General features: G+C 41.6%; 1 protein-coding gene across 10 annotated transcripts in view; it reads right to left on the bottom strand.

Moving 5' to 3' along the window:
• The window catches only part of LOC127636498 (latent-transforming growth factor beta-binding protein 3-like), a 70,731-nt gene that overhangs the window by 25,565 nt on the left and 25,856 nt on the right, over positions 1 to 19,310 (bottom strand). For 4 of the 10 annotated variants that reach the window (XM_052117057.1, XM_052116994.1, XM_052117001.1 and 1 more), the window contains 4 exons: positions 2,385 to 2,533; positions 1,159 to 1,258; positions 875 to 1,041; positions 667 to 772 (listed from right to left, as the gene is read on the bottom strand). In XM_052117057.1, the coding sequence (XP_051973017.1) occupies positions 667 to 772; positions 875 to 1,041; positions 1,159 to 1,258; positions 2,385 to 2,513 (502 nt within the window). In that variant the 5' untranslated portion in view covers positions 2,514 to 2,533. The remainder of the gene's footprint in view (positions 1 to 666; positions 773 to 874; positions 1,042 to 1,158; positions 1,259 to 2,384; positions 2,534 to 19,310) is intronic. The other 6 variants (XM_052117076.1, XM_052117066.1, XM_052117022.1 and 3 more) reach the window with 5 other exon arrangements.

Here is a 19,310-nt window from a genome sequence, read left to right as displayed (position 1 = left end):
GCTATAAATGTGGTTTATGAGGACATTTCTAGTGTCCCCATAATTCAAATCACAAAATACTAAACAATGTTTTTTTGAAAATGTAAAAATGCAGAAAGTTTTTTGTGAGGGTTAGGTTTAGGGATAAGGCATAGAATCTATTGTTTGAACAGTTTAAAAATCATTATGTCTATGGAGAGTCCTCATAAGGATAGCCACATGAACCTGTGTGTGCACACGGGCAAAAGATGTGGGAACTCAGTGGGAACTTTTCTCTTAAGCTTGATATTTTCTCTTCTGTATAAGAACATGTGAGACCAGAGACATAGTGACTTTCCAGAGAGGCTTTTGCCAAAGCTAACATTTCTTTTCATCCGTTTTTTCCAACCTTCACTTTTGTCTCCTTTTACTGAAAAGGGTGTAGCATAGGAAAATATGGTGATGTTGCTAAGATACTTGCAGAGACTCGTACTAACACACATCCACTCACACTGATAAAAGGCATATATTGTAATTTATCTCCAGGACAGCAATGACACATTCCCACCAGTCAAGCTTTGACAGGGTGATTTTAAATGGGGAAAGAAAGAAAGAAAGAAAGAAAGAAAGAAAGAAAGAAAGAAAGAAAGAAAGAATCTAAATAGAACTAACCTTTCACTAAAGTGTTTGTATTCATTAATTACTTACAAGGTAGTAAAGGGCATTTGTAACATTTGTTTTGGCCCCAGGAATTACCCACACTGCCACAGCAGTCTTCCTGATTGGTTAGACCAGGGAGAGGGTTACTACTACACTACATAAAGAGAGAGAAAAAAAGTGTGTTTTTAATCTTGGAAATTAATTTAACAGAAAAAAACAGTTTATCAGTATCATCCCATCTAATATGGCCACTCACAGTCTGTTTGGGTGTGGTTTCCTGGAAGCACCTCCCCTTGGGCTTATGTGTCTGTGGAGAAAAGCGGGTCACAGTCTTGGTATTGTGAGGCTTGTTCTCGGATTGGTCGAAAGGATGAATTACAACTGAAGTGTCTGGCGCATGAAAAACACGGACATTGAACTGCACTGGAAAGATGGATTTTAAGAGAGGTATTTTTTTAATGTTTATAATTATATGTAAAACAGCATTAAGTATGAATGTAAACTAATAGAAAATATATTCAGAGGAGTGGTGCCCAGCACCTTGTGATAAAGGCAGAGTCAATATAGAGCGAGTCTGTGCTAGTTGCTGTAGCCCACCTGTGCCTCCCTGCTCAGACAGTCCCTGGGACTCAGGAATCCCCTGTAGAGATTAACCAGTCATGTATTAATCTAAACAAAGGTCAGTGTCTACACAAACCCCTCAAGGGACAGGAGACATTTCCACTGCATCAAATATTTTAATATTCTTTCTATTTATCTCCCCCATCTGTCTGTCAATTGTCGTTGGGTGCATTTTATAAACGAGCCAATGTAGCAGTGACCACATTTATGCTTGTTATTAACATCCATCTCTGGTGATCAGATCACAAGTTGACAGTACTAAAGACAGATGTAAATGGTGTCCAAAATGTTTTTTGATTAGATGACTCAAACCACATTCAGAAGTATTCAGAAATCATGTGATCACATCACTTTTGAAGTACAAAGGCTTTTGTAGTACAAAGGTCTGTCGCTTTTGCTATTGCACACTGTGTATATATTCCGATCTCAACAATATGGAACAGCCTTTCTGTGGGCCCCTCCAGTTTAGGCGGGACCCCTTCAAGCCCAGGTCTGGGACAAAAGGTTCAACTGTGCCCCCTTATTGTCAGCCCTGCTCCTGAATTCGGTCAGTGCTCATTGATATTCAAACAACTGTCCCAGTGGCTTAAGCTGAGAGTGCTGTTCAGAAGAAATGTCCACAGGCCCCAAAACAAGTTGTTTTTTTAGTTGTAAATAAAAAAAAAATCAGGAATTTATATTATATTAACCTAACTCCCAACCCTAAACATAACCGTCAATGGATTAAAAATAGAATTTTAGAGCAAAAATACAACTTCTGAAACATACAAGATTACTAATGTGAATAAGATTACTTCCTGTTTTTCATGGGTAGAGAACCCGTGTCTCAGAGGTTGCTCATGCAATGCGCTATCAGCACCACTACATGGAGAGGTGAACCTGTTTGAATTGAAGCAAAAATGACTGATCAGGAGTAGTCCTTGTCAGTAATTCAAGGTCGATTTCAGGGTCCATGTACATTTGGGAGTAGAATGTTGATTTTCCGTGCAAACAATGTTGGACCACAAGTGGCCACAGATGGCAAAGGTTATTACCAGGTGTAAACAGCTATCTGTCTCGCCTGAACACTTGTAATCAGATCACCCAAGATGGATGCTAATACCAGGGAAAATAGGGCCAGTAAGTGAGCTGAAGAAGATCATTACCTGCAGGGTGTAGACGGGCTGCTTGTTGCCTCGAGAAGATTGAGTTCGAACAGGGTATTGGCAGAAGCGTCCAGTGAAGTCTGGTGGGCAGAGACAGTGTGAACGAGTACTACACACTCCTCCATTCATACAGGTGAGAGGACACACCACTGCAAACAGAAAGAGATTACACAAGATAAACTGCATTTGATTTGAGTACATTTGATTTTCAAGATAACAAAAGTGGTTTAAACATGGACTATCTACTTTATACTAGGGTGTGTTTAAAGGCTAGGGTCTGGTTAGAGCTCTCCTATGTGGGCTGAAGTATCAGGCCAGGCCTAACCAGGTTATTCTGGAACACTGGCACAAGCAAAAGTATTTAATAACAGCTCACATGTTTCAGATGGGGAAAATCCAGTGTCTGTTTATTATTCTGTTCTGTTCTACTGTATGAATATCTACTCTTTAATTTATTCATCAGTATTTTTGGTGACTGCTGAAGAAAAAGGAAAAAGGAAGCAAATGAAAAGTTACATTTCAAAAACACAGCTGATGATTTACAGTAAATAAGAGACGAACTATTTAATGCAAAGAATTTAACAGTTGCCAAAGTTATGGATTTACAGTTAAGACAACATACAATTTGGTGTATGAGCTTATTGTGTTTGTGTCTGTTTGTATAATAAACCTGGCAGTAGCAGACTGTGGCTGGCCATCTATTGTAGCTTGATAAAGTGGACACAAGGAAACAATTACAGCTTTCCTGAGTTTGTCTGTGTGCTTATGACTCCCATCCACCCACACACACAAACTGATTAAGGTCCTGAGCAGGAATGGACTGAGAATGAAAAACAGACTGGAGTATTCAATATAATTCACCATATGTCAAAATTTGATTGATGGATGAGATAAAAGATTGATTGATAAAATAAGGGAGAGGTGGGACTTAGGAGTGTGGTTGACCAGATGTGTGTGTTAGATAAGGAGTGACTGTTGGTGACCAGATGTGTGTTTGTGCTGATAAGGAATGACCGTTAGGATATGTGTTTGACTGATAAGTATTGACAGTTTGTGTTATCATTTTTTTATTGATTCATAAATTAAAACAAAGAAAAAACAACATATATATATATATATATATATATATATATATATATATATATATATATATATATATATATATATTTCCCCTTCTGTCGCTCTCTCGACGTTGTGCCGGAGAAGCGACACTAGGGGTCTCTCTTGAGCGCCGAAATATGCCTCTGACTTATGAAAAAAGGCCAATGAGAAGTTGGCAGACAGTATTTGCATACCCCACCCCCGGACATACAGGTATTTAGGCGGGCAAATACGGGAGTTCATTCAGAAAATTTCTTCGGAGCCGATGGTCGTGCATGCAGTCTGCTGCGAGTCACACACCAGTTCCTGTTTATTCCTCTGACGCTCTGCATGCTGTTGGATTCGACGGCGCATAACAGCGGCTTTCTCCTTCCTTGCACGGCTGTGCATTGTTGCCCCTGGGCACTTCGACAGTGCAGACTCCTGAGGAGGTTTCTCCCCTTAGTTCAAGACAAACACGTCCTGGTCAGGTCAGACAGCACCGCAGTGGTGGCGTACATAAATCGCCAAGGAGAGTACGCTCCCACCACTTGTCACGACTCACCCGTCGTCTCCTCCTTTGGAGCCAGCAACGAATCAGATTGCTGCATGCCATTCACATCCCCAGCAACCTCAATGTGATAGCGGACGTGCTGTCATGACAATGCTTGCCCAGTGGAGAGTGGAGGCTCACCCCCAGTCGGTTCAGCTGATTTGGGAACGGTTTGGCAAGCCCCAGGTAGACCTGTTTGCCTTAAAAGAAACCTCCCACTGCCCTCTCTGGTACACCCGAACATAGGCTCCCCTCGGGGCAGACGCATTGGCACACAGCTGGCCCACGGGGCTGCACAAGTACGCATTCCCCCCAGTGAGCCTTCTTGCACAGGTGCTGTGCAAGGTCAGGGAGGACGAGGAGCAAGTCACCTTAGTGGCCCCCTATTGGCCCACTCGGACTAGCTTCTCGCGACAGCCCCTCCCTGGCGAATTACCCTGAGGAAGGACCTTCTTTCTCAGGGACGGGGCATGCTCTGGCATCCGCATTCTGGAACCTCCACGTCTGGCCCTTGGACGGGACACGGAAGAGCTAGCCGGTCTACCACCGACCATCGTAGACACAATCATCCAAGCCAGAGCCCCTTCTACCAGGCATCTTTACGCCCTAAAGTGGCGCTTGTTCGCAAATTGGTGTTCTTCCCGAGCTGAAGACCCACAGAGGTGCGCAGTTAGGTCAGTGCTTTTGTTCCGACAGGAAAGGCTCGAGGGGAGGCTGTCCCCCTCCACCCTCAAGGTGTATTTCGCCACCATCGCGGCTCACCACGATAAAGTAGACGGCAAGTCTCTGGGTAATCGTCAGGTTCCTAAAAGGCACCCGGAGGCTAAATCCCTCCCGGCCAAGCTTGTTCCCCTCCTGGGATCTCTCAGTGGTCCTCGCGGGGTTCCAGAGACCCCTCTTTGAGCCGCTAGACTCAGCTGGCCCTCTCTCTCAAAACGGCCCTGCTGATCACGCTCGCCTCCATCAAGAGGGTCGGGGACCTGCAAGCGTTCTCTGTCAGCGACACTTGCCAGGAGTTTGGTCCAGTAGACACATTTGTGATTCTAAGACCGCGACCGGGCTACATGCCCAAGGTTCCTACCACCCCCTTCAGAGATCAGGTAATGAACCTGGAGGCAGACCCAGCCCTTACGTTGCTGTGTCCGGTACGTGCTTTGCATATCTAGTTGGACCGCACGCAGAGCTCTAGACGTTCTGAGCTTTGTCTGCTTCGGGAGACAGCAGAAAGGGAACGCTGTCTCCAAACAGAGGCTCGCCCACTGGGTTGTCGATGCCATTTCATTGGCTTATCACACCCAGGCCATGCCTCCCCTTGCAGGTTCGAGCGCACTCAACCAGAAGTGTTGCGTCCTCGTGGGCACTGGCCAAGGACACCTCCATAGCAGACATCTGTAGAGCAGCAGTGTGGGCAACACCAAATACCTTTGCGAGATTCTACAATCTCCGGGTTGAGTCGGTATCGTCTCGTGTTTTCTCAGGTCCGAGCCCGTAGAACTCGGTAACATGCTGACAAACTGGCTGAGTGAATCGCTTGCACCTAGCGCCCTTTCCCTCAGCCGAGGTAAAATAGTGCGCCTTCTTTCCCAGGAGATCCCACCTCTCAGATCCCTGGTTGATTCCTCCCTAGCCCTCATGGGCCCGCAGTTTAGCAGAGGAACTCGCCGACCCAATCGACTACGGGTACTTAATCTACCCTGTACTGGAATAGGTGCTCCACAGGTTAAAGGCCTCCTACGCGGACTCCACCTATGTGTAATCTCTGCGGTACTGTCCCCTCACGAGTGGACCGCCGTGTCTCCCTTAGGCAGTTCCAGCTGCCTCGGTTGCCGTGCTGTAGCAACTCCCCCCTCTACGAGGTTGGCTCCACCACCGTGTCAACTTTCCCACATAGGACCAAAGCGGCCATGTGATGTATTCGCCACCTTTACCTCCCCTGCAGGGTAGGTGTGGTCTCCGCAGGGTCTTCTCCCCCTGAAAGAATAGGAAACTGGGTAAGACCCCCTTCCCTTAATGCATGTAAGGGCCCCGGCCGTGATTGCCCTATATGAGAAACATAGAGAGAAAAGAGACCCAGCCAGGCTTGGCCCGTTCCCAGGTTGGCAAGCATCACCTTGTTCCCCTCACCAGGGTAACCAGAAGGATTCTGATGACTTTAATGGGGCATTAGGGAAGGGTACGTGCAGCCTGATACAGCTGGTCGCATTTGCACGTAAGAACACCTGCCCGCTTCTGTAACAGCAGTTCACGTACACGGCTTGGCGCATGGCATGATTTAAGTGGGACCCCTAGTGTCGCTTCTCCGACACAACGTCGAGAGAGCGACAGAAGGGGAACGTCTAGGTTACGTATGTAGAGACGATGTGTCCTCCTCGCCACGTCGCTGAGCCGAGTCACTGTTGTGGCCGGACTATTTCCGGCTCCTCAGAAAAATCCTGAATGAACTCCCGTATTTGCCCGCCGAAATACCCGTATGTCAGGGAGCGGGGTATGCAAATACTGTCTGCCAACTTCTCATTGGCCTTTTTTCATAAGTCAGAGGCATATTTCGGCACCCAAGAGAGACCCCTAGTGTCGCTTCTCCAACACAACGTCTCGTTCCCTCCATCAGGGAACGGAGGTTACATACGTAACCTATATATATATGATGATCGTGATAGGGGCAAGAACTTCCTTTTCAATATAATTACTTTGGAATACAATTCATTTTAATAACAATAACCTTTCCAATCATCGATAAATGTAATGAATTGCACCTGCCCACATCACTCGAAAACCTGACTAAATCACATAAATTTGCTGGGAATAAAATGCCCAAATACCCTGTTTGGCCATTGAAAGGCACCCGGCTGGAAAGCCGTTACTGGTCAGTACGCTGTCAGAGACAAAGCTTCGGATTTAGACCGATTAACTCTGTCTCCCGATATTTTAGAAAAGTAATTGATAATTCTGTGGAGGCAAGGCATAGATCTAGTGGGGTCAGAGAGGAATAATAAAATATAATCTCCATAAAGTAAAAGCTTATGCACCACACCTCCTGCCGTCACCCCTGGAAAATCATCCTAATTTCTTGTCGCGGCTGATAAAGTTTCCAGGGCATTCAGAACACTAATGGGGAAAGAGGGAAACCCTGCAGGGTGCCCCTATCCAGAGTATAATAATCTGAAATTAATCCATTTGTTTGTACCGCTGCTACAGTGTGTCTATAAAGTAACTTAATCCATTCAATAAAAGTATTTCTGAGCCCGTATATTTCCAAAATCTTAAAAAGATAATCCCATTCTACCATATCAAACGCCTTTTCGGCGTCAAGTGAGATGGCAGCGACCAGAGTCGGATCATTCGCCACTGACCACATGATATTAATGATACGCCTAATGTTGTCAGAATAACTGTGGGCCCTAATAAACACCACCTTATCTATATGTATAAGAGATGTCATAACTTTACTTAATCGGTTAGCCAAAATTTTTGCCAAAATGTTTACATCTAGCTGGATCAGGGAAATTGGATGGTAACTCTTACATTCGCTTGGATCTTTGTCCTTTTTAAGAATCAGACTGATCCAGGCTTGTGTCATAGTTGGCGGAAGCTTTCCATTCTTTAATGATTCTGTATTAACTTCTAAAAAAAGTGGAGCAAGTTCTGTAGCAAAAGATATAAAAAATTCACCGGCAAAGCCATCTGGCACCGGAGCCTTACCAGTAGGGAGGGCCTTAATTACCTCGTCAAACTCCTCCAAGGTTATCTCAGAATCAAGAGAATTGTTTTGCTCCATCGTCAGATTAGGGAGTTCTAATGGTTCCACAAATTTTCAAAATATCTTCAACAGTAGACAAAGACGTGGAACTATAAAGATCAAGATAGAATTCTTTAAAGGCATATTAATATCAATGGTCAAGGTAAATATTTCACACCAGCAGATTTCACTGAGGGAGTGGTAGAAAAAACTCTCTCTGCATTATATATCTAGCCAAAAGCTTTCCTGCTTTGTCACCTGACTAAAAGTATGACTGTCATGCCCTGAATAACCAAAACTCCACTTTCCACAACAAAATAGTATTATATCTGTATTTCAAACTTCTCAAAAAATTATCTGAGGCCATCAGACGACATTTGGTGCTTCAGCCCTGCCTCTGCACTTTTAATATTCCCTTCCAACTCCACAAGTTCTTGTGCTTTGGATTGTTTGGTGAATGAGGTATACTGTATGATCCGACCCCTAAGAACAGCCTTAAGTGCCTCCCAAGCCATATCCACAGAGGATACTGAGGACAAGTTGGTCTCCATATAAACATTGATTTCAGTCTTTAACATTTGTTGGAAATCAGGATTTTGCAAAAGGGATACATTACCGTATGTGGCAACACCTCTATACTCACCAGGGTATGATCTGAGACTAAGTTATTTCCAATTGAGCAATCAACAGATGAAATGAGGGACTTAGATATATATAAAAAAATCTATTCTAGAATAAATCTTATAGACTGATGAAATAAATGTATAGTCCCTACCAGATGGGTTCAGAAGTCACCAGATATCTGCAAGACCAAGATTTTTATACATCATGTGAAGCGTCAATGTCGCTCTAGTTGGCTTACACACTTTGCTTCACTATGATCGAGTCCATCAAAATATTAAAGTCTCCTCCCAATATTATATCATGAGGGGTGCCATTGCTTATCAGCGTTAGGTTTATATATATATTAGCCAAAATCAACCTTTGCCCCTGAATGTCTACTAAAACAATAATGACTCCTATTTTATCTTTAATCTGTTTCAGAAATTTGAATGGTAGATGTTTATTTATCAGTATAATGACTCCCCTACTCTTACTTGTGCCAGCACTAAAGAAAACATGTCCACCCCATATCTTCCCAAATTTTTCAGCCTCCTGCGGAGAAAGATGCGTTTCTCAAAGAAACACAATATCATATTTCTTACGTTTTAGAAAAGAACTAACCTTCCTTCTTTTTATGGGGTTCCCAATTCCATGTGGAGAGAGATAACCTACTCATATTAACATTTGACATGTTGATATAATAAAACAAATTAATTGTGTGTCAAAAACAATATTATCCAGACCACATTCCCCATTAGTGCAACAATCAAACCCCGAACTTCCTCCCGAACAAAACAAACAGAAAAAAAGAAAAGGGTGTGCATTAACCCCGCGCATGACAGCGCAAACCGGCGTCCATCCCTCTAAACTCAAACAGTCCAATATACACCTACGAGAGCCCCCGCGTTAACTTTGCCATCAGATTGCTCAAGTCTGGTGTTTTTATACAAATTTAGGCAAAATTACATAATAGTAAGTACTTAAAACAGACTACGACAGACCCCAGCCAATTGATTAACAGATTTGATTAATTCACAGAACTGTTTTGAAGGTGTGTTACGCCACAAAACAAATTCCAGCTGATATTAAGCCATTCAGTTTCCTCAGACAGACAAATAAGTGTTCAGTGAGCCGGTTGTTATGAGTGCCGCAGATAATGAAATCATTATAATGTCCCTTAAAAATACTCCACAAAAACAAACTCCAGCCAACAGGAGGCATAAGCACAAAGAATGAACAGATTCATCCAGAACAGTCCCAAAGCAGTGTTATTCCACAAAACAAACTCCAGCCGCTAGGCAGAAGCAGCACAAAGAGAAACAAAACAGGCATCCCAGTTCCTCGTTTGATTAAGGGCCAAACTCGCTCAGAGGCAGTGCAAAATTTTTATAAAATACTCCATGACTTAGCCCGTCAACTTTATAAAAGCCATCCTTTATGTGAGCATGTAGATATTTTGCAGTCAACCATAGTGTCCATTCTAGTGTCACGTCTCATCTCGTTAGCGGATGTTATTAACTGATAAAGTTTGTCTTCTCATGTATTCTATCTACGCTATCAACTGCATAGAAATAGGAGGACACGACACAGGCAAGTTTTATGATCATGTTTGTGAGAGAAAGAAATAAACACTTCAATCAAGATAAACATATATGACAGAAATAAAGAAATAACCAAAGTGTCTAGTACAAACAACAAATAGCCTTAGGAGAAAGAGAAAACTGAAAGGGGAAATGTCCATATGTATTCATAACTCTGTGCAGTAGGGTTTTGTGTGCGTGACTGTTTGTGTGAACCTGTCTGCATGTGTGGGAATACCTAAGTGTGTCTGTGCTTGCTGAGTTAATTGCAGCAATCCAGACAGACAGAGGTTTCAAAAATACAGCTTTAGACTTATTCGCACACATACATGTGACTTTCCCAGTGGGGTTTAGTTCTGTCGGCATATGGTACTTTCATATTATTATATCATATCTTTTTCTCTCGTACCTCAAAATCTAGTTCATTAAACTTCCCTAAATCAGCTTAGACTAGCTTCTCTAACTGTCTATAAAATATTTACTTTAATCTCAAAAAGGTAAGGACTCAAAAAGTTATGTGCTTATGATATCAGAAGAATCTGAAATTCTTTCTTACTCTTTGTCTGAGCCAAAGAGAATGTTAATGGATTTAACAGACCCAATATGTGTGGATAGATGGGAGGGGTATACATAACAGGACAGACTGTGTGATAATAATTTTGGCGGGTTAATGGGGGTGTGTCTGCTGTGCTCGTCTAATCTACTGCCCATCTGAAAATCACTGTGTTTAAGAAGCTGTGAGTTCCATACCAGCTTTCTCACACCAGAGTAAAAAGGCAGCTGAATCCATAAAACTGCCACGGTGGTGGGATAAATCAGCTTAACTATAGCAGGGTTCACACAAGGTCGTTGTAGTGCTTGATTTTCAGAAATTAAAGTACTAGAATACTTGGAAAATACCCTTAAATATGCTTGAATGGGAGTTTATTAAATTACTGAAACGTTTGCCATGTTCTGATTGTCAGATCACTATTGTACTGATGAAAGATTGTATTTCAAGCACAAGGTGATTGTCAAAATACTCAATGTTATGTCAGCAGGGCTATATCAGATTACAACAGGCCTTTTACGCTCTGCCAAATGCTAGGTAATGTTCATTTAATAATGCATCCCATAGGGAAGACACAACTATAAATTAAATCACTTTAATATGTTAATTGTTCTTCCAAGATGGCAACAAGATTCAATATAGAGAGAAAATCAAGACTTTCACTTTGGTTTTTCTGACCCCAGTTACCATACTTAAGTCTCCTCTCAAGTTTCAGAAGAGATATAAACAATGTTTCAAAGTGTGCTAAGCTTTGTCTCATACGTGTCATTTTTTAGGAAGAACATCTGAGACAAAGTTGAAACTTAAATCATTAAGGATCTGTTCCAAAACCTAGTGAGCAGAGGCCTCCGGAGGCAGCATTTTAAGACACCATAGCAGTACCACCACTCCCTATATGCATATTATGCAGTCTGAGTAGGGCACCAACTCCATAGGGGGGCACTAGAAACTACACCGGTTGCTCTAACTCTCACGTTATACGTTATTCACCTGTCGCGGAACACAGATGATCGCCTTGTGCTCGCACTTTCGCACCTTGCCTCGCAACCTACATTAGATCACCTTAATAATTATAGAGGTAGGCTGATTCAACTATTTTACCGTTTAATCAATGCCACTAGAAACTTTTTGTAATTATCGGTTATCAGCAAAAATCTATTCTAAGCAGATCTTTGTTTAATCCTCTGTTTTTCTGTGTCTGATGCTGGAGGATCCTTCAGTACCCACTGACACCTTGTGTTGATTTTCTGTGTCTAAATCTTTTATCATTGACAGTATTTATAATTTTTTGTATCCTCACTTCAGTGCTTATTTTCTTATTTAGATTTGTTAATCAAGTGATCTTAACTGAAGCAAGGGCTTGCATGGAAATATGTGAGTATATGGAAATGTGTGCCGCCAGCACAGTTATTGCATCTCCAACTTTACACTTGTGAATAATAATAAACCTTGTTCCCCATTAAACATCATCTGGTGAAATATACAATATATTTGGGTGAATATTCTGTATAGGCTTTAAAAAGCTTGAAATTGCACTCATTTTCATCCTCATTTATTAATTTTACTTATAAAGAAATTAATAGAAAATTGAAACATATCTATAAAATCATGACCACCCATGTGAGATTAAGACTCCAGACATATCAGTAAACTTACAAAAGCTCTTTTAATTTACATGAAGCAGGGGTGCCCTCAATGAAGCAGCCATGTTAGCATCACTTGACCAGCTGAATACTACTTGCTTAATCTCAGTAACTGCCCTGTTATTGGACACTTTCACTCATGGATTAAATTAATTCTGTTTTACTGTTCATAGTGAATAACTACAATGGCATTGGTAACTGAAAACTACTGTTTAAATGATACAGCATCCAAGTCACAAGGTGTCAGTGTAAGCCATACTTCAGATCAAGTCTACATCATTATAAAAAAAAAAGAGTCCCCAATGTGTTTTGGGCTTGTTTATAGTTAAAAGTCCCACTTTATGCACCAAATCTTAAATGTATCTGTTTATTACTGGAATTTTGGTTTAACACTAAACTGCATCAAAGATTTAATTCATTTTGGACTCTTTTAGCCTCTGTTTGTACCCGTCATAGTAAGGAAAGTATTTTATTATTTTTTACATTAAATAAATCGATTTAAAAAATATATCAGTCAATTAATCGGTAATCTACCTTTTCTACCAACTTATTTATTATTCATTAGAATATAATTTATTTGACTGTAACATTCTTTTCGCAATATGCTTTATTCTAATACTCCATTCCAGTTTTGCTAGACAAAGCAACATTTAATCGTTTCAAAGCCATTGTTAATAAAGTTAAAGACAAGCACCAAAAAACAAACCTCCAAAATTGTTACTACAAGCCCTCACCAGTCTGCTCTCTACCTCTTTGTTCCTCATGTATCTATCATATCTTGTGCTCAACTAAATGTTTCTAACCCCCCCAAAATGTACCTTTTGCAAGCAGAGAGGTATGAATGAATGTATGTACAAAGTCTCTCATCAAGACTCCAGGACTTCAATACACAAAACTTTTAAATACTTTTCATACAGCAGTCTATAGACAATAAAAGTATTTCCCAAAACAAAGGAAACAACTGGTATAATCTTTTCAGAAGTTTGGAAAGAATGAGAGAGAAAAATGGCAGAAATTAGTAAATGAAAGATGGTGGGGGAAAAAATTAGCCTGTTTAAAACATTCACACATGTGTTTTAGATGCCAAAAGAGTGTGAGCTGCTTTCCCAAAATGCAGCAGTGGCTGCACAGGAACTGAGCCATTAAGTATGTGTGTGAGAAATAGAGTACAGCACATTGGTACAGTGGTGTAGAATCAAAGAAACTTGCACATTCCTCAGATACCCTGGCTCAAAGGCCAGCAAGCTCAAACACATACAGTACACACATAGATTATATGCACTCCCTGGGCACACAGGCACATGACATAACCACAAACCACTGATGTTTTTATAGATTAATTATCTATAAATTAGACATCTTGTTCATATCTCAGCCGATACAGTGACATGAGAATGACAGACAAGAAATTCAAGAAGGAATAAAGTGAAAGCACTTTAAAATAACCCAAAGGAACAGTGCCCTGATCCACTTTTTTTGGACTCAAGATGGCGCCGAGTATGGCTGCTGCGTTGCGAGCTCCGACACAACGCTGCAGTTTTTTGTTTGTTTTGTTAACAGTATTTTGTTTTTTTGTCTTGGATGTTGTCTGGATGTTAAAAAGCGGACTTCAAAATCCTCAATGCCAACACGCTGTTTACAAACACGCCAGAGGAGCCCTTTGTCTGGGCAGCCCGGCTGCGGAAACGCATAATGAAAAGGGGGAAAGAGCCGGTGTTCTCATCAGAGTAATATGTTGCACAAATCGACCCCTGCTACCCAGTATTCTATTTGCAAACTTTCAATCTCTGGACAACAAGCTCTGCAAGTTGAGAGCACGGATCTCTTTCCAATGAGAGACGAGGGACTGCTGCATTATCTGCCTAACAGAAACTTGGATGTCTGCGGAGATTACAGACTCAGCCTTCGAACCCATGGGGTTCTCCGTGCACCAAGCGGACAGAGCGAAAGACCACTCAGGTAAAAGCAGAGGTGGTGGTGTATGTTTTATGATCAACAAATCATGCTGTGATCAGAGGAACGTACATTTTATCAAGTCTTTCTGCTGTCCTGATCTGGAATTTCTCATGCTTCTGTGTCGACCATTCTGGCTACCGAGGGAATTCACAGAGGTCATTATCACAGCTGTGTACATCCCCCCCACAAGGAACTGTATGGGAGTATAAGTGAGCAGGAAACCACACACCCTGAGGCCGCGTTCATTGTGACCAAGGACTTTAACGAAACATTAAAACAATCGCACCAAAATACCACCAACATATCAGCTTCAACACAGGAGGGGACCAGATTTTGGACCATTGCTATTCTCCTACAAATCCCTCCCCCGCCCACTATTTGGCAAATTAGACCACTCTACCGTTCTGCTTACGCCCACTTACAGGCAGAAACTGAAACAGGAAGCACCCACCCTCAGAATGATCCAGTGCTGGTCGAACCAATCAGACTCTACGCTAAGACTGTTCACGGGGACTGGGAGATGTTCTGGTCCGCCTCTGATGAGGACATCGAGGTTTACACTGATAGCATAATGTGTTTCATCAGAAAGTGCGTAGAGGACTTTGTTCCGACCAAAACAATTCGCGCAGCACTTAATGCGAGGACCTCCGCTTTTAATTCCGGGAACGCGGAGGAGCATAAACAAGCCAGTTATGCCCTTCGTAAAACTATCAGAGCAGCCAAACGCCAGTACAGGCACAAAATTGAAGGACAGTTCAACACCACCGACACTAGAAGTATGTGGCAGATATTACATCTGCTCTGTGCTGCTCAGCTCAGTGGAACCATTGCAGTTTGACTACTGCAACAACCGCTCCACTGATGATGCCATTGCATCAACACACTGCTCTCTCCCACCTGGAAAAAAGGAACACATATGTGAGAATGCTGTTTGTAGACTACAGCTCAGCATTCAACACCATAGTGCACCTCCAAGCTTGATATGAAAATCTGGGCTCTTGTCTTAAACAGCTCGCTGTACAGCTGGATCCTGGACTTCTTGTCAGGCAGACGTCAGTTGGTTAGAATGGGCAGCAACATCTCCTCATCACTGACCCTCAACACTGGAGCCCCGCACCTGTATTCCCTGTACACACATGACTCTGTGGCAACACATAGCTCCAATGCCATCATTAAGTTTGCTGACGATACGACGGTGGTAGGTCTGATCACTGACAATGATGAAACAGCCTACAGAGAGGAGGTGCACACTCTGACACGCTGGTGTCAGGAGCATAACCTCTCCCTCAACGTCAGTTTGAGGAGCTTGTAGTGGACTTCAGGAGGAAAGATAGAGGACACCCATCAGAGGGCCCCATCACCATTAATGGAGCACCGGTGTAGAGAGTTAGCAGCTTCAAGTTCCTCGGTGTCCACATCACTGAGGAACTCCCATGGTCTGTCCACACTAAGACCGTTGTGAAATTGGTATATGTCTCGTCACTGTCATGCTATGTTGCTCGGAACTGCACACAAGACTTTCACCCACTGTTGCACTTGTGTATATGGTCGAGTGACAATAAAGTGCTTTGATTTATTTAGACTATCTCACCAGTTTAGCATGCCCTCATTTACATCCACCCGCCTTCTCACACAAATGAACTATTTTAGCTCCAGTCAACAGTAGTCATGTATGTTTCAACCGCAGGGTTATTACGTTTCTGATAAGCTTAAACACCCTTAGATATGTGCAATAGATCCACTGCACCACTGCTGTGGTAATTTGGGACAGAGTTAATGATGGGCCCAAAACCAAAATAAGCAGATTTAAATAATTGAGGGAAAAAGTCACACAGTGATCCAAAAACCATTGCTAATACCTTTTATCGTGAGTACTAACAAGCCTAATTATGTATGGTTTTACTCTTTTTCGCTTACTCTTGCCTTTTGCCATAATACAGTAGTTGGCGTCTTCTGACCTCGTAAACTGTTTATGTCCATCGTTGCTCATGACACTTGACATCAATATTTGCATTGGTCTAGTCGGCAAAATTTTTTGACATGGAGTGCCATTTTTTATGACAACCCACCCCCTTGTGAAAATATTTCTATTTTTCAGTTTTCTAATTTAATCGTTTATTTTTTTCTTTTCAAATGATATTAAACAGTTCATCTGATGCCTCTCAAGAGCAAGATGGCGGGAGTCCGTTTAGGAATGATAGCACCTTAGGATGTAGGTCAAGATATTGCAAACATTTATGTAGCACAAATGAAAATCTCGACCGACAAGGAGGGACTTGCAGAAATTGACAAGGCTGAAAAGCTAATCGAATTTCTTGAAGCAGCTGGAAAAGAGCTGTGGACTAACCTGCCAGCTACCAAAACTGATATGGATCAGGTGTGGGAAAAATTAGAGGATATGGAAAATTGAAGCAGACGTAATAATGTTCGTTTCGTTAGATTCCCCGAGGGAAAGGAAGGTCAAGATATGGTCAAGTTCTTGGATAGGCTTATTCCAAATTTGTTCGACACAGCGGACCGTCATCTGGAAATAGATTGCGTGCACAGAGCTCTTGGTCGGATTCCCAGTGCGGGTGACATACCCCAATCCATTCTGGCAAGATTCCTGTGGTCGGCAGACAGAGACTGTTTTATGTGCAGCGAGGAATAAAGGTGAGTTGTGCTGGGAGGATTACAACATGATGGTTTTTCCGGACTTTGCCAGTGCTGCACAAGCGAAATGGGAGAGATTCAAAGAGTATAAGAAGTTACTCTTTTCCTTTATTGACATTTTGTGGGTTCGATGTTGTTATTTACTTGGGCATATTGCATTGAAAACATTTATGTGCAGTTCAACTGTATAGTTTACATAATAAAAAACACGCACACAATAAAAAAACACTGGACTTAGAGTGCATGGACCGTCGGAAATCAGATGAGACTGTTATGTGCAAGGTTGAAGCGCATCTTTTTTCTGTTATGTGGGTTATTAAGGATTTTATGGTTCTATCAATGTTTGATAGTGGTCTATATAATTTAGCCTTGTGTTCATAATTTATCTTTGCATGTCAATACGTCACACATTAAGATAGGTAAAATGTTTCTTTCCACGTGTAATGTTAATGGGCTGGGGCACCCTATAAAAAGAAGGAAGGTTATATATTTTCTTAAGCACAAAAATCTTGATTTAGCGTTCTTTTAAGAAACACATATTTCTTCACAGGAAGCTGAAAAACTTGGTAGAGCATGGGGTGGGCATGTGTTTTGCAGTGCTGGTTTGAGTAAGAGCAGGGGAGTCATATTTATGACAAATTAAGTTCAGCTAGGAAACTCTGTGGCGCAGGCTGATAGGTCACCCTGGAACACCTTGCAGCGTTAACCAATCAGAACCTCTTTTTTTCCTCATCAAATTATATAACCCACCTATGGATCATAGCATTTCTCAAGACTACTGGAGTCATAATTTTCACTATTTCTCCTTGTTTTCCCACCTTCATGCCTCATCTCGAGTTTCAAACCCAGAAGGTCAATTTTTCTTAGAAGATCGGGGAGCTGATCAAGTATCGTACGAGATCCTGGAATCCCTATCTGCAAACACACCACAGGAAATGTAATCTCCCGGGCATGCCCGAGCCTACTAGGCTGAGTGTTAACAACTCAAGATGCAGCTTATATTCCACCTTTTCAGTGTTGGTCTAGAGTCTTCCCTTGCAGAAACCTTTGCTGCTAGGCAACTTCCAGAGGTACTGTTCGGACCCTCTCACGGTATTGTTCGATTTTTGTCCTGTCTGCATCACGTAATACATAATGGCTGTATTTACATTAATATCACGTCAAGAGGGGCATCTTAAAGCAAATTAAATGTGCACAGCTCAGCATGAGATAGGAACGCGCTCTAGAGCATGCACATACTTTATCATGTAACCGTGATACAAAATCATTTTAAACTCTCTTAATCCTGTAATTAAAATATATACCTTTGCATTGACCAGGCAGCCAAGGTATTGCAGATGCCATACCCTGCTATACGCAATTGACGCCCCTGATTTGGGGATCTAATACATTGATATGATAGTAATTAGGGTTTCCATCAATACATTTTTTATCAAATAATTACATGATGTGCAGATTAATTAATTAAATTAATTGCAATTAATCGCATATATAAATATTTGCAGAGAAAGACCTTTAATTAACTAATACAATTCAATATATAATGATTAAATAATCATAAATACTTATAAATATAATATACTGTATATTACAATTATAATAATTAAAATGCATTATATTATTGTGGTACACAAGTAAAGCATTGACAAGACAATTCAAAAAGTGGCTTTACACATTATTGTGTCATCGGACTACAGTCCACAGCAATCCATTTAGAAACTTAATTCATCAATCTGACCACAATTTTCCAAGCAATATATTCCCAATATCAACTGTGAAAACTATAATAGGGGTGTAACAATATATTGTGTATCGCAATGTATCGTGGTTCATAAAATGACGATATGTGTCGTGGAGACTGGAAATTTTTTCAAAAATGTTTTGCATTTACATTTTTACATTTACATTAATGCATTTGGAAAATGCTTTTATCCGAAGTGACTTACAGTGCACCTATTACAGGGACAATCCCCCCAGAGCAACCTGGAATGGAGTGCCTTGCTCAAGGACGCAATGGTGATGGCTGTGGGAATCGAACAGGGAACCTTCTGATTACCAGATCAGCGCTTTAGCCCACTACGCCAGAAAGGTGTTAAATAATGAGTGTGGCTGAAACTGATATGGAAATAGAGGATGCCCCATCTTCTTTTAAGTCAGATACATGGCAACATTTCTGTTTTCCTGTTACACGACTGCTCGACCAAAAGATTACAGATAAAACAAGAACGGTATGTGAATACTGTAAAAGAACTATAAAGTACAGATCTTCCAATATGTCCAATATGATAATACATGTGCAACATCACCACAACGACAAACTCTGGCATGATGGCAAAACCTGGCATGACGTAACCCCCCATGTGTAAAGGGATTAATGGAAAGGAGGAGGCATGAACCGGTTTAACAATATAAATAATATTTTAATAAGCAACTTAAACAAAAAGACAAACAAACAAAGGTGTCGGACAGCTGTCCATAAATCTCTATCTTTCGCACTGCCATCTTCGGTCTGCCTTTATCCCTCTCGAGGGCTAATTAGCCTGATTAGGGGACGGGTGTGTAGCATCACGACC

The sequence above is a fragment of the Xyrauchen texanus genome, chromosome 4 (assembly GCF_025860055.1).
Source record: "Xyrauchen texanus isolate HMW12.3.18 chromosome 4, RBS_HiC_50CHRs, whole genome shotgun sequence".
Classification (NCBI taxonomy): Eukaryota; Metazoa; Chordata; class Actinopteri; order Cypriniformes; family Catostomidae; genus Xyrauchen; species Xyrauchen texanus.
Note: the sequence above shows the minus strand (reverse complement) of the source record. Positions and strands in the feature narration are given on the sequence as shown.